This window comes from Capricornis sumatraensis, chromosome 12, assembly GCF_032405125.1.
Source record: "Capricornis sumatraensis isolate serow.1 chromosome 12, serow.2, whole genome shotgun sequence".
In the NCBI taxonomy this organism is placed as follows: Eukaryota; Metazoa; Chordata; class Mammalia; order Artiodactyla; family Bovidae; genus Capricornis; species Capricornis sumatraensis.
In genome coordinates this window covers 84201246-84217328 of record NC_091080.1, presented here as the reverse complement: position 1 = coordinate 84217328, position 16083 = coordinate 84201246, and the positions used below count along the sequence as shown (strand labels likewise).

The 16083-nt window shown below is 43.0% G+C and overlaps 1 protein-coding gene across 3 annotated transcripts in view; it reads right to left on the bottom strand.

Moving 5' to 3' along the window:
* Window positions 1-16083, bottom strand: part of UBAC2 (UBA domain containing 2) — a 170482-nt gene that overhangs the window by 139288 nt on the left and 15111 nt on the right. For all 3 annotated transcript variants that reach the window (XM_068984480.1, XM_068984481.1, XM_068984482.1), the window contains exon 2: window positions 1051-1178. In XM_068984480.1, coding sequence (XP_068840581.1) covers window positions 1051-1178 — 128 coding nt within the window. The remainder of the gene's footprint in view (window positions 1-1050; window positions 1179-16083) is intronic.

The window sequence follows — 16083 nt, the reverse complement described above, 5'->3', positions numbered from 1 at the left end:
CCCGCTCTCCAGGAGACTGGTGGGCTACAATAAAGGCCATGGGGCTGCAAAGCGCTGGATATGACTGAGACGCACGTGCGCACACACACACACATTTAAAAATATATGTTTGGTCTTTGCCCCTGTTTCTAGCACAGAACTGTTAAAGCCCTTGGGATTTCCAAAGTGAAGAAAGCCATCACGGTGTCTTTTGTCAGATTCATGAGGTGACTTCTGGAAGCACCTAAGAATGGGGACTGGCTTCCAGGAAACCTACTCTGTGATTAGAAGGTTGGAACCTTCAGTCCCACGCCCTGACCTCAGGGAGGTAGAGGAGCTGGAAGGTGGGTCAACTAACAGATGGCCTGTGACGTAATCAATCCTGCCTGTGTAATGCCCTGGAGGAGGGCATGGCAACCCACTCCAGTATTCTTGCCTGGAGAACCCCCATGGACAGAGGAGCCTGGCAGGCTACAGTCCACAGGATCGCAGTCAGACATGACTGAAGCAACTTACCACACCTGCACAATAAATCTCCATAAAACTGTTAAAAGGACAGGCCTCTGAGAGTTTCCTGGGTGTTGAATACGTAGAGATTTGGGGAGAGTGGAGCAAAAATCCAAGAGAAACTTCCTATTGATTTAACCACCACCATAAAAGAAATTCACAAACTCACAATCTGCTAGAGCTGAGAGAGCTTAGCACATCTAACAGATGCTCAAACTGAGGCAAGTTTCTGCAAATGTTAAGTATGCAAACTAATCACACCAACAAAACAGACTTAACACCGTTTAAATCTCTTGAAATTAAAAATCGTATTTCCATAGTAAAAGGTGAAGTTGAAAAGTGCAAAAGGAAACTGGAAATACTGCAACTGCTTCATTATAATCTGCTTTGCTGAAAATTATCAATAAATACAACTGGAAAAGTGACTTGTTAATGGGATAGTAATAATAAAATATTTCTTACAAACTGAGAGGCTATGAGACACTGAGACTGGCAGAAAGGAGGGCAAATCGGAGACAAGAGGCTTGCTGTCTCCTCTCCTGGGGCCAGTGGAGCAGCGCTCACCTGGAAGTCGTCCTTGACAGCCTGCAGGTCGTACACGAAGAACCTCTGACAGTGCGGCAGGACAAGGGCCAGCAGGAGGGACAGGGTGCTGGGGACCAGTAGAAGACTCTTGGACACAGGTGCCTTGTCTGGGGGGAAAACAACACGGCTTTCAGAACGCCTGTCCCTAAGATTCTAAAGACCATAGGAGTGAAAAGCAAGAGAATTCACTTCTTTTGAATTAGAATAAAGACAAAGTTCACATGCTCTGGAATTTAATTCTTATTAAACATACATTTTCAAAATCTCGTCCTGCAGAGCTAAGTGATCAAAGGGCGCTGGGAAATGCATGGAATCTGCTGACGGGGCTTCGTTGTCATCTGGTTTTTATATGAAACCAAGTCAAGTTTACTTTCATAGACTACCTTTCGGAAAAGCAGCCACTGAAGTGTAAAGAAACAGAGAGGCACGCTTTCTATCAAACTGACCAGTCAGCTCTTGAGCGTGACTGGGATTCACATACATAAACATTTAAGAAATTTAAGTTGCTCAGTTGTGTCCGATTCTGCAATCCCACGGACTGCAGCCCACACGGCTCCTCTGTCCATGGGATTCTCCAGGCAACAATACTGGAGTGGGTTTCCCTTCCCTTCTCCAGGGGATCTTCCTGACCTAGGAATCGAACCCAGGTCTCCTGCATTGTAGGCGGATTCTTTACCATCTGAGCCACCAGGGAAATTTAAGAAGCGGTTAAAAGTGCTAACATGGATGACTGCAGTGGCCTGCTGAGATTTTCCACAATAGGCACCCCTGGAGACTTGTCTGAATCTCATGCAGCCTTCAAACGACAACTCGGTTTCCACTTCCTTCCAATCAGTCTCTCCCATTTTAGGGGGGGCTTTTCCCCCACCCTGCACCCGTCTCCAGATAATACTTTACCAGTCAGGTTCTGGAACTTTGCCTTCCTGACTACATTAAAGGTTCCCAAGGAAGAATCTTTAATATGATTCTCTTCTATATGCTTCTGAAAGCTGGCTATAAAGCCTAGCACAGCTCCTTGAGGGAATGAAATATCCAGATCATCAACACTCAAGACCACAGGAAAGTGTCACCAAAAGGGACATTCTCAGATCATGTGAGGTGCACTTCAACGGTATTCATAATAAATTCCCTGGGAATGAATCCACTGGTCACAGTTGGTGGTGTGGTTACCGCACTTGTTTACGTATATAAAAATAGCCCAACTATTTCCTCTCTGGTAAGGTCTTACCAACAGCTAAACTCAAACCACGGGTAAAGTCGCTGCATACTGCCTCCACCACCAAGATGCAATCAAGGCTCCAGGGAATAAAGCTAACAGAGCTCCCCACCCACTAGAAAACGGAGCCCCCACCGCCCAGGAACTCAAACGTACAGGGAAGCACACAGCTGTGAGCCTGACCAATTCTATCGAGCGCTATTTCAGTTCTCCTCACTTGTGAAATGAAGATAAGAGAAGCTCCCTCAGAAGTCCTATGAGAAGTAAATGAACTAAATAATGAACGCAGGGAAAACTGCTCCAACCACCACAATCACCATCCCAGGTGATGACTGCGGCAAGCTCCTCCCTTACCATTCAGACAGAACTGAGGATGGAGCATGGGTGATAAAGGTGCAGCTTGAAGGTTTCCTTCTTGACCCTGGACTTCATCTATGCTTGTGAAATGGGCCCCACAATTTATTCCTGCTTCTTCCTTGCAGCCTGTAGGAACCACTGTAGGTTCAGGTCTCAGATCTCAAACGGACACCTCCACGGAGCAGCAACGCTACTGCTTTTCTCCAGTAATCTTCCTGCAGTGGCTTACATGTCGCCATATGAATAAGTGGACAGTCTGCTCTGGTGTCCTCACTCATATCTCTACAGTGAACAAGCTCCTGCTGCTGGGGACCATGCATCACCCCGAGGCCCTGGGTTACAGTAGCCGAAGATGGACAAAGCTCCGCCCCTGTGGTGCTTACAGTCCAGACAGCGGAGAAAAGAAAATACACAAAGTGAGCTAAATACATATCATGACAGAAATAAATGCTATGGGGAAATTAAGCAGGGTAAAGAGCGAGGCTGTGTGACCTACCATGGACTTCCTGCTCTCTTTCCAGGTAAGAGACAGGACTGCTGCCCACCCACACCCGCCCCTGACTGAAGTGGGACATGGCGATGTGACCCACTTTGGCCAACATGATAGACGTCACTCCCAGGCAAACACCGGACAGCCAGTGACTGTCCTTAACCTGGGCCAGTGCTCAAGATGGAGGCTCGGCTATGAGCCGGATCCCAGCATGGAAGACAGGGTGGGACAGGTCCTCCCAGGTGACTCACAAGAGAGGGAGGCCATCAGTGAGAAACAAAGCTTGTGGTTGCAGACCCCTGACGTTTTAAAGCTGTTGGCTGCAGCAGCCTAACTAACTAGCCTGCCCTGGTGGAGGGGGAAACAGTGCTGTCGGGGAGAGAACAGGGTGCTTACAAGGCCCTTCTGACAAGGTGAGGTATGAGCAGACGCCTGGGGACGTGGGGCCGGCAGGTGCCTGGGGAGCAGTGTTTCTGGCAGAGGGAAAGACAAGCCCAAGGGCTGTGAGACAGAAACACGCTCCATACGCTGAAGTAAGGCTGCCAGGATGGCCAAGAGCAGAATGCCTGCAGAGTAGACAGGCAGGATATAAGCCCAGAGAAGTTGAGGAGCAAACAGTGGAGAGCCCTTAGAGGCCACAAGGACTTTACCCTTTCCTCGGAGTGGCAGGATGCTCTGGGGGAGGCTAAGGAGATGATAACACGATCAGACGTGTTTTCAAAAGATCGCTTTGGCTGCTATACCCCATAGGAAGGCAAGTGGACAAGAAGCGAGACCAGTAAGGAGGCCACCATGATAATCCAGACAAGAGATGACCACAGCCTGGACCAGGGTGATTTGGGTTGGGGTAGTGAAAGTGGTCAGAACTGGCGTATGTTTTGAAGGTACAGCAAGCAGGATTTGCTGGTTAATGGGGTATAAGGCATGGGCAAATGGAGAAATCAAAGATGCCGCCAAAGTTTCTGTTGTGAGCGGTAGGAGAAACGTTGCCAGTTCCTAGGCTGGGAAATCCTGTCACCTTCGCCCTTAACTTGCCTGCAAGATCTACACACCCATCTTGCAGAGTGTTCTCTAAGCCCACTGCCACCCCACCTACCAAGGCTCTAGCCTCTCTGCCAGTGCCACTCAAAGTCACCAACCAGTCCATAAGTTGTTACTAGTCCACAGTGAGAACAGAGTGGTAACCAACACACTATGGCCTTCAGGTAGGAAGTCCTGCTATGAAAAAAATGCCTATACTGAACACACACTCTGCTCAAATGTCATCTTCTCTGCGGCCACCCCATGTGATTCTGTCTCTCCTTTGTTCTAGTTTATTTTTTCATAGCACTTACCAACAAGTGACTTATTAAATAGTGATTCATCAAATCTATGATTCAAAGTGACTGTAAGATACACCATTATTTTAGGTGTTACTAAAAAAGAAACACTGTCAAATGTAATTCTAAGATGGCACCAATTGTAAAATACAACCCAAGGCTAGAAACACAGAATGTGAGAAAAATTACAATTTGGAATCAAGAAATACATTTCTTTGGGTACTGCCCATCTCGCATCCTCAGTCCCCACTAGAATATAAGCTTCTTTTTTTTTTCAATTATTTAATTGCGGGCTAATTACTTTACAACATTGTAGTGGTTTTTGCCATACACTGACAAGAATCAGCCATGGGTGTCCATGTGGTCCCCACCCTGAACCCCCCTCCCACCTCGAGTATAAGCTTCTTGAAGGCAGAGATTTTGTCTATGTGTACACTGCTGCAGTATCCCTCACGCCTATTGCAGGATCAGGTCCATAAAGGCAGTCAATACATGTTTGTGTGCTGAAGGGTGACTAATGTATAAGAGACACTCACTAACTACTGGTGAAAGCAACCTAACATCCATGGTGGATAAGTGGATAAATAAAATGCAGTATATCCATATAATGGAATATAATCAATTATATTCAGTCTTTAAAAGGAAGGAAATCCTCACATGCTATAACATGGATAAACTTTTTGGACATTGTGCTGAAATAAATAAATCACACACAAAATGATAAGCACACACAAAATGATAAGTATGATTCCATTTACATGAGCTATCTAAGTAGTCAAATTCAGAGACAGGAAGCAGAATGGCGGTTTCGAGGGGCTGGGGGGAGGGAAGAATAGGGAGCTGTTTAATGGGTAGAGTTTCAGTTTTGCAAGATGAAAAGAGTTCTAGAGGTAAATGCACAGCAATGTGAACGTGCTTAATGCCACAGAACCATACACCAAAAAATGGTGAAGATGGCAAATTTTATGTTATGTATGTTTTACCACAATTAAAAATAAAGACTGAAAATAAATAAGTTATTTACTGACTTAATAACTGATCCTATTTTTTCAACCATTTTCATTCTGTCTAGGACTAAACCACTAAAAATACAGATCCGAGTGCTTAAATCAGAGAACTGTTGAGTTCTACTCTTAAGTGAGCAAAAATGAGGTCCCAAAAAACCAATGAGGAAAGCTACAAGATAATACACAATTGTCCAAGAAGTCCTACATCACAGGGAAAGTATAGAGTATTACTATATACAGCAAGATTTACTCAAGACCTGTACATTTCACCATATGAAGTTTACTTTATAGGGAAAAAAAAGAACAGTGATTAAATTCTAGTTAACAACATGTACATGTAAGTGTTTAGAAATAAGTGATTACAACTTATTTTGAAGTCATCAAAAAAATAAGACAAATTGATGAAACAGAAAACAGATATTTAATAGAACAAATGTACAAAATGTTACCTGTAGAATCTAAGTGGTAGGTATACGGTGTTTATTATAACCATTCTTCAACTTTTCAGCATGTTTGAAATTTTTCATAATAAAACATGGAGAGGAGTACACAATGAATCACAGAATTTGAGAGCTGAGAAAACACTTCAAAATACATTAAGCAAAAACTTATAGAAACAGATAAATCCACAATTATAGTAGGAATCTTCAGCTCTCCTGTCTCAGCAATCAGTGACACAGTAGACAGGAAATCAGTGTCACGGACCAAAATGTCCACTGCCCTCCTCCAGATTCAGTGTTGAAGCTCTCACCACCAACTCCACTGTATTAAAAGAAAGGGTCTTTAAAGAGGTAATTTAAGGTTAAATGAAATTAAAAGATGCTTACTCCTTGGAAGGAAAGTTATGACCAACCTAGATAGCATATTCAAAAGCAGAGACATTACTTTGCCAACAAAGGTCCATCTAGTCAAGGCTATGGTTTTTCCAGTGGTCATGTATGCCTGTGAGAGTTGGACTGTGAAGAAAGCTAAGCACTGAAGAATTGATGCTTTTGAACTGTGATGTTGGAGATGACTCTTGAGAGTCCCTTAGACTGCAAGGAGATCCAACCAGTCCATTCTGAAGGAGATCAGCATTGGGATTTCTTTGGAAGGACTGATGCTAAAGCTGAAACTTCAGTACTCTGGCCACCTCATGTGAAGAGTTGACTCACTGGAAAAGACTCTGATGCTGGGAGGGATTGGGGGCAGGAAGAAAAAGGGACGACAGAGGATGAGATGGCTGGATGGCATCACAGACTCGATGGACCTGAGTTTGAGTGAACTCCAGGAGTTGGTGATGGACAGGGAGGCCTGGGGTGCTGGGATTCATGGGGTCGCAAAGAGTATACGACTTGGAGGATACACTTAGCGACTGAACTGAACTGAAGATAAAGGGTCTTTAAAGAGGTAATTTAAGATTAAATGAGGTCATTAAGGTGTGTCCCTAATCCAATCTGTCCTTATAAGAGAAGGAAGAGACACCAGGGCAGGGCTGCGCACATAGAGAGGAAAGACCACGTGAACACACAGGGAGAAGACAGCCATCACAAGCCAAGGAGAAAGCCCTCGCCAACACTTTCATCTTGGGCTTCCAGCCTCCTGACCTGTGAGCAAATAAACTTCGGTTGTTTAAGACACCCACACTGCAATACGCTATTTTATCAATCAGTAAGAATATAGAAGACTTGAAAAACAGTATCAATCGATGTGACCTGATTGACATTTATAGAACACCCCACCCAACAATAGAAAATTACACATTTTTTTTTCAGATGCATATGGAACATTTCTCAAGATAGACCAAACATATTCTGGGCCATAAAACATATCTCAATAAATTTACAGAAATTAAAATCATACAAAGTATGTTCCCTGACTACCACAAAATTAAAACTAGAAATCAACAACAGAAAGATGGATGGAAAATCTCCCAAATACAGTTGACCCTTGAACAACACAGGTCTGAACTTCAAGGGTTCACCTATGTGATTTTTTTTTTCCCAATACATACATAATACGGCACTACAAGATCCATGGTTGGGTGAATCCACAGATGCAGAACCATGGATATGAAGGGCTGACTATAGACTTAAACCTGGATTTTCAACTTCACGGGGGTCAGTGTTCCTAACCCGCATGTTGTTCAAGGGTCAACTGTACTTGAAAATTAAACAACATACTTCTAAATAATATCTGCGTCAAAGAGGGAGTCACAAGGTAAAATAGAATATATGTTAATAGAATAAAAAAATAAAGCCAAGCAAAATCTGTGGGTAGCAAACAAAGTAAGGAAATTTATAACAGTAAATGTTTATACAGGAAAAGAAAAGGTCTCAAATAATGACAAAGGCTACAAGCTTTAAAAAACCTAGAAGAAGACAAGCAAACTAAACCCTCACCAGGCATATGGAAAGAATTATGAGCAGAAATCAATGAACTAGAAAACCAAAATATAATAGAGGGAAAAAAAATTAATAAAACTAAAAGCTAACTCTTTGACAAGATCAATAAAATGGATACACCTCCAGAGGACTGATTGGGAAAAAAAGAAAAAAAAAGAGAAATCACAATAACCAGCATTAGGAATACAGGAGAGGGGCATCACTACGGATGCCACAGACAGTAAGAGCCTAATAAGGGGTTTATTGCATTGCAAAATGCACTTAATGCACTGGAGCATACACTTTAAAATGGTTAGAATGGTTAAATCTTATGTATGCACTTTTATCATAAACAATTTTTAAAGGATAATATGGGAATATCAGAAACAACATTTTGGCCACGAATTTGACAACTTAAGATAAAACAGGCAAATACAATCTATCAAAGCTCACTCAAAAAGAAATGAATAACGTGAAAAGACCTATAGAAATGAAACAATTCACAGCTAAATGTCTTCCAACATAGAAAACACCAGGCCTGACCTCTTCACTGATGAAAGGTACCAATCACTTAAAGGAAAAAGAAAACCAACTCTACACAAACTCATCCACCATGCAGAAAAGGAGAGAACCCTTCCAAATTCATTTCATGAAGCCAATGCTACACTCATACCAAAAACAGACCAAGACACTAAAAGAAAATAACAGATCAATTATCTCTTAGAAACACAGATGCAAAATTCTCAACAAGATACTAGCAAGTTGAATCCAGCTATACACAAAAAAGACAATAGTCACAACCAAGTGAAGTTAAACCAGGAATGCAAAGCAAACCAATGTAATTCACAACATAAAGAAAAATGTGCTGCACAACTCTATTTGCATGTACAATTCACTGTACAATTATCTACGTAGTCTACGATGCCAATTTTTGTCCACTCACGAGACAAAACTGGACACTCACTGTTGGGCATTTAATAACAGGCTATTCTTGTGCTCTGATCTTACTACCAATACTATCCAACATTTATGGATTACTCAGCAGTACACAGTCCCATCCACAGCACCTTATGTGAACGACCTTGTTCCTGAAGGTCCTACACCTCAGGGCCTTTACACCCATTACTGCCTCTATTCAAAACGTTCTCCCCACATCCAGCCTGTTCTCATCACCCCAGTCCTCATCTCAGACAGCACCTCAGAGTGGCTTTCCCGCATGACTCTGTATTTCAGTTCCGTCAGTCAGTCAGTTCAGTCTCTCAGTTGTGTCCGACTCTTTGCGACCCCATGGACTGCAGCGCTGCATAGCCATTTTCACCATTTGAAATTCTCCTTTGAAAGTTTTACTTCGTCTGTCTCCCTCATCAGAATGTAAAATTCACGAAGGCAGGATCCTATTTGTCTTGTTCATTGCTGTATTTCCATACCCAGGACAGTATCTGGCAAATAGGAGGGTTTTAGTATTTGGTGAAGGAAAGACTTATATGAGGTAGGTAGTACTCTCTTCAAATTTAGAATATGAGAAAATTGTGACTCAGAGTAAGTTACCTGTTCGTTATCATAAATGACTCAGCCTGAGTTCCATGTAAAGTAAAAGTAAGGCAAAGACAAGCAGGAAGCTAGTTTATTTTGGAATGTGATTCCAGGAAGCAGGGGTGAAGGATATTGGGAATAAAACATGGAAGAGTCAATATGAATATTCATTATGAAGCTAGCCACCTCTGTGAGTGACAAGATTATTCTGGGAAGCTACAGTCCAGAGCTGAGTCCAGTAGGATTTTCTAAGAAGCCTTGTGAATGCAGCTCGGAAACATCACCCAGGGAAGAAACAGGAAAGCATTTTTATCCATCATCCCTCAAAAGTCTAGAGTGACCACGGAAAAGAAGGCCCATGGGAAGAATAGAGAAGTAAGTTTTACCAGATCAGACCAGCTTACACCAAACAAGAGTGTACAAATGCACGGAGTAAGAGGTGAGGCTGAAGGCACAGCGATGCTGTTCAAGACGTGGTGTCTGACCGATGGCCGGGGAGTGGCACAACCAGGTACAAACCCTGACAAATAAATAAACTGCTACGAATAAAACTGCTCCCTACTCTGGCTGACCACAGAGCTTCATGGTCCAAAGAGAATGTCATCTCCACGGTAGGTTTTAAGTGAAATAAAGACACAAAAAAGTAATAACAGAAATCAAAGTGGTACCCTGTGTAACGAAAGTAAATGCAGTTGTGAATGAAGATATAAAAAGATGGCAGCCTGGGACGGTGCAACACAGAGTGGCAGGCACTTCAGTTCAGTCGCTCAGTCGTGTCTGACTCTGCAACCTCCCGGACCGCAGCACCCAGGCCTCCCTGTCCATCACCAACTCCTGAGTTTACTCGAACTCATGCCCACTGAGTTGGTGATGCCATCCAACCATCTCATCCTCTGTCGTCCCCTTCTCCTCCTGCCTTCAATTTTTCCCAGCAGTAGGGTCTTTTCCAAAGAGTCAGTTCTTCATGTCAGGTAGACAAAGTACTGGAGTTTCAGCTTCAACATCAGTCCTTCTAATGAACACCCACGACTGATATCTTTTAGGATGGACTGGTTTGATCTCCTTGCAGTCCAAGGGACTCTCAAGAGTCTTCTCCAACACCACAGTTCAAAAGCATCAATTCTTCGGCGCTCAGCTTTCTTTATAGCCCAACTCTCATATCCGCACATGACAACTGGAAAAACCATAGCCTTGACTAGATGGGCCTTTGTTGGAAAAGTAATGTCTCTGCTTTTCAATATGCTGTCTAGGTTGGTCATAACTTTTATTCCAAGGAGCAAGCGTCTTTTAATTTCATGGGTGCAGTCACCATCTGCACTGATTTTGGAGCCTCAAAAAAATAAAGTCTGTCACTGTTTCCATTGCTTCCCCGTCTATTTGCCATGAAGTGATGGTAACAGATACCATGATCTTAGTTTTCTGAATGTTGAGTTTCAAGCCAGCTTTTTCACTCTCCTCTTTCACTTTCATCAAGAGGCTCTTTAGTTCTTCTTTGCTTTCTGCCATAAGGGTGGTATCATCTGCATATCTGAGGTTACTGATACTTCTCCTGGCAATCTTGATTCCAGCTTGTGCTTTATCCAGCCCAGCATTTCTCATGATGTACTCTGCTTATAAGTTAAATAAGCAGGGTGACAATATACAGCCTTGACGTACTCCTTTCCCAATCTGGAACCAGTCTGTTGTTCATGTCCAGTTCTAACTGTTGCTTCCTGAGCTTATTAAATGCTAAATGGATCAAAGGTTTTAAAAATATATGTAAGATCTTTGATTTTTTAAAAAAATCTACATCTAGGAATTTAGCCCAAAGTAATTATCATGGATATACAAAAAGATTTTTGGTATAAACACAGTCATCACAACATTGTTTGTAACCGTGAAAAAACTAGGAACATGACTATCCAACAGGAAAATAAACTGTCCTATCCATAAAATGGAGTAATATTCAATTTTAAGAACTAGGTTATAGAAAAATATTTCATGCTTTGGAGAAATGTTCTTAAGTAGTAAGTGCAAAATATTTCTAGCAGCATTATTATATAACACTTTTAAAAAACCAGTTCATACATGGGGTTTTTTTTAAGCATCTGTCAAAGTATTAACAGTGGTAACCTCTGAGTGATCTGTTCATGGGAGGTTTTAATTTTTTATGCAAATATTTTAAGAATTAGAAAAAATAATTTTGGTTTAGCTAGTTATTAACTCAGTAAAAAGTGTCATTAAATCCTTACACAGCAAGACACAAGGCAAATCGCTAGCAATCTGCTGGCCCCTCTGTGAGTGCAACCAGGAAGTGGTTCATCCATGGAGAACCCAAGCAGGGATCAAATGGAAGGTTAAAAACAAGTCTCTTCTTTGCAATGGGTCCTTCCACTTTTGCAAATAGGGATGTTACAAATTTTGAGAATGACAGGCAATACATTAATCCTAAAATAAAAATGAAAAGCATCTATGGGAAAGACAACATAAAACACCAAAGTTTGAGGCATTTCCTTTTGGGTCCCTCAACTCTGGTGTGACTGAGGCACACAGCCATCTCCCCTTGGTGGTGAGCAGCACCAGGCTACGGTGACCGTGTACTGTCCTGAAAGAATTACCACAGTGGATGTGGAGTGCTTCATACCAAGCACTGTGCTGAAAAAGCCCTCAGTGAATGCTCACAGCACCTGAGGCACTCATCTGAATGTTTTAGGTAAAAAATAGGTTAAAAAAGGTTCAATAACTTCCTCAAGGTCACAGCTAGTTAGTAGAGGGGCTTAGATATGAACTTGTTCTGCCTGACTCCAAAGCAAAGGTTTTTCTAATATATAACAAGAAAATCTGATATCTTTGTATCCTAGTCCATGGTCCAAAAGGATTTTCACTATTACTATCTTTAATACTTCACCTGTACCTTTTTGGTTCCTCAGAAAGTTAAACATGGAATTATCATGGTGTCCTGGTGTTAGTCACTCAGTCATGCCCAACTCTGTGACCTCATGGACTGTAGGTCACCTGGCTTCTCTGTCCATGGGGTTCTCCAGGCAAGAATACTGGAGTGGGTAGCCATGCTGCTGCTGCTGCTAAGTCGCTTCAGTCGTGTCCGACTCTGTGCGACCCCCACAGACAGCAGCCCACCATGCTCCTCCGCCCATGAGTGGGGTGACATTGCCTTCTCCAGAGTGGGTAGCCATATGACCCAACAATTCATCTCCTAGTTATATACTCAGGAGGACTGAAAACAGATATTCAAACAAAAACCTGAATATTCATCACAGCATACCCTAAGAGCCAAGAGTGGAAAGAACCCAAATGTTTATCAACAGGTGAATAAACAGGATGAAGTACATCCATAAGAGACCATTACTCAGTCATAAAAGGACACATGCTACTGACAAGAGGCTACAATATAGAAGAATTTTGAAAAATTTAAGCTGAGTGAAAGCCAGAAACAAAAAGCCCTACACGATGATTCCATACACATGGAGTGCCCGAATTCAAAACTGCAGGGACAGAAAGCAGATCAAAGTGGATTACGGGGTGGGGGGTGGGGGGTGGAATGGGAGGGGCTGCTTAGTCGGAGCTGTGCTTCTTTAGGGGGCGATAGAAACGGTCCAAAATTAAAGATTGACCACCGCACAACAGTGTAAATGGGCCGGAAGCAAACAGCGGTACACCTTCAAATGGTTAAAATGGTGACTTTTATGTTATGTGAATCCTACCTGAATAAAAATATGCATCTTTTAGGTACTGAAGACACTAACCACAGGTCTTGCAAAGCGTAGCCATGTGGGCTGTTACAGAGCATCGCAGCCGACGAGTGCTGCAGGGGGTGGGGATGAGGGGAACGAAAAGGCAGCAACCCTGCCTGTTCCCACAAGTCACCATGTCACAGCACACTCGCCAAAAGCCCCAGTGTGGTTCGCACCCCTGGGAGGAGTGGCCGCCATATCCTACCAGTTTGGTTTTCCTATTTCTGAATACTTAACTATTTGGTAAACTTCTCAGGGGTCCCCCAAGAATGGGGTGACTTGGTGCTTTATGAAGTCACTTAAACTTTTTCATCGAAAAGGGGTTAAGCTAATGTGTGGAAGTCCATGAAAAGGCAGAAACCTGTGGCTCTGGGAGGGATGCCTTCAGCATCCACCTTGCTTTACTGTTCAGAACTATAAGTCTCCTGGATGGAAACCTGATGAAAATATACCCTCAGTGACCAAGTGGAGGACAGTGAGTGCCTTCTGGTGACCGTCCCCACAAAGACGTCCATAAAACTGGTCTATTGGGGTGGGGCACGGGAGACACAAACCAAACACATATCTGCAAGGCAGAGAAACCCAAGTCTGATTTTCAAGTCTGATGATCCGAGGAACCTCTTCCACTCCTGTCTGGTGGGAAAGTCTATGATTCAAGTCAATGTATGGCAAAAACCACTACAATATTGTAAAGTAATCAGCCTCCAAATAAAATAAATTAATTTTTAAAAAAACAGAGAAGCAAGCAGAAAGTCTTTTAAGTCTGGACTTGTACACACAGCCTTTTAGCACCTAATCCATTTGTGTGTAGAGACGCTACTAAACATCTTAAACCACTGGTGCTGAGACTGGCAGGTCAGTAGGAACACAAACACCCACTTAAACTCTATAAACACTAAAATGTATTCTAAGTGGATTCAAGAACTGGATAAAAGCAATGAAACCAAAAAGACAGCTCCAGACGAAACACCAGTTCAAGATGACAGACTCCGACACCTGTCCACTTTTCCTCCCTTCCTAAGTCATACTGAAGTAAGAGGGCCTCAGAACACCAGAGGCAAATCTTTCAAAGTCGTCCAGGGAGCAATCAGTAAAGACCAAGACCTGGGAAGGAGCAATGTGCAAACAGAACTATCCGTCAGAATAATCTAGAGTAGTCCTCACACGTCAATCATTTCCACTTTGGCACCATAAGTTTAGCTATATCCCAGTGCTACCTACTCTGTTATTTAACACTTCAACTCACCTTACTATGATTTAGTTAAATAAATGTATTTTAAAAGAAGCTTTATATCACTGCAATAATTGCAAAATGAGTGCCACACTGTCTTCAGTAGGTGATAACTATAAAAGTGAACACACTTTATGAAATTCTAACACTGCTGCTGACAGAAAGAGGGGGCCTGCCTCTTGTTCTCTAGGCCACAGCAGGAAACTGGCTGCTAACAGCAAGGCAGGTCAGACTAGCACCTGACTGAGACTTTCTCTCTGTTACAGTCAAGAGGAGAAAGAACTGACAAGGGAATTATTATCTCACGTTTGTCTCAATGGCCCTTGGTGTGGAGCCCACATCCTGTGTAAAACCATCCCCATATAAACGGCACACATGCCTGCCTTGCCGTGACAGGTGGGCGGCCCTTCCACAAAACCCCACCCCCAGGCACACTCACATTTTCTCACACACAGCCATTCATCTGGCATTTTTTCTCCCTGGCAGGAGAAAAGGCTTGGCCCCAAAATTAAATTCAAGAAATGCCCTCTGAAGAAAGTGGCAATGTACTTGGGAGGACGCTGAGGTGTCTAAGGGCTGAGAAGGACTCAAAAAGAGCGCAGGTATCTTCAGACTCCCCCAGGAGGTGCCAGCCTGGGGAACACAGATCAGTGGGAGGGGGTGGGTGGTAAGAGAAAGGGCAGCCTTACTCAGAGTGAGAGTTACACAGAGCTGAGCCCCCCAGCCAGCCAGCAGGCGGGGATTTCCTCCTGCTCCCCACCTCTGCAGCCTAGTCACAAGCTCTGCACACCTGAACAGGGCCTGCAGGTAGGCGGAGGAGGTACGTGCCTCCTGGGGACAAAGACCAACCCACAAATAAAGAGGAAACCCACATCAGCTACTTAGGAATCCAGTCTCTCACTATGCACAAGAATGGCCAAGTGAGCATCTGGAAAGTTCACCCTGTGTCCTCTGCACCAGAACGTTTACTGCAGGAGGGAGGCCAGGGGGAGAAAACAGAAGACTTCCAAGAAGAAAATGATGCAAGGGTCAAGAAGCAGCAGTAGCTGAGGGTGAAATTAAGTAGGGAAGAAACAGCGAAAGAAATTAGGAGACGCCCTGAAGTAGCACAGGTTTTAGGACCCAGGGCACTATTTTCTTCTACTACTCCAGTCACACACCTTGGCTCAACAGCGAATGTGTGTTAGTGTGTGTGCTCGGTCACGTCCTACTCTTTGCTGCCCCGTGGATTGTAGCCCGCTAGGCTCCTCTGTCCATGAGGCAAGAATAATGGAGTGGGTTGCCATTTCCTCCTCCAGGGGATAATGAATATGCAATAATAATAATGTAAACATAGCTATTGTTATGATTTTCTGTGTGTGTATGTGTCCAAGAGAAAGAATGCATAGGTTAAGACCTTGCATAGAAAAAACTCTAAAAGAATGAGCATTAAACTAGCAGTAATAGTCATTTAGCTGGAGGAATATGTGACTATTCCTTTCTACATTACATTACTCGTGTAATTTGTTAATTTTTTGGCAGCAAGTATTTTTCAGTTTTGTCATTAAGGCAAGACAAAAACAACATTAAAAGTCAGCTTTGAAGATGATTAACAATGTTATTAATGATGGGGCAAATTTATTTAAGGCTAAATGAAAAAATCAGAACATGAAACTGTATATAGATCCAATTTTGCTTTTAAATATGTTTATGTACATAAAAATGGAAAAATTTACAGAACACCAAGATATGGGTTTGGGTGGACTCCGGGGGCTGGTGATGGACA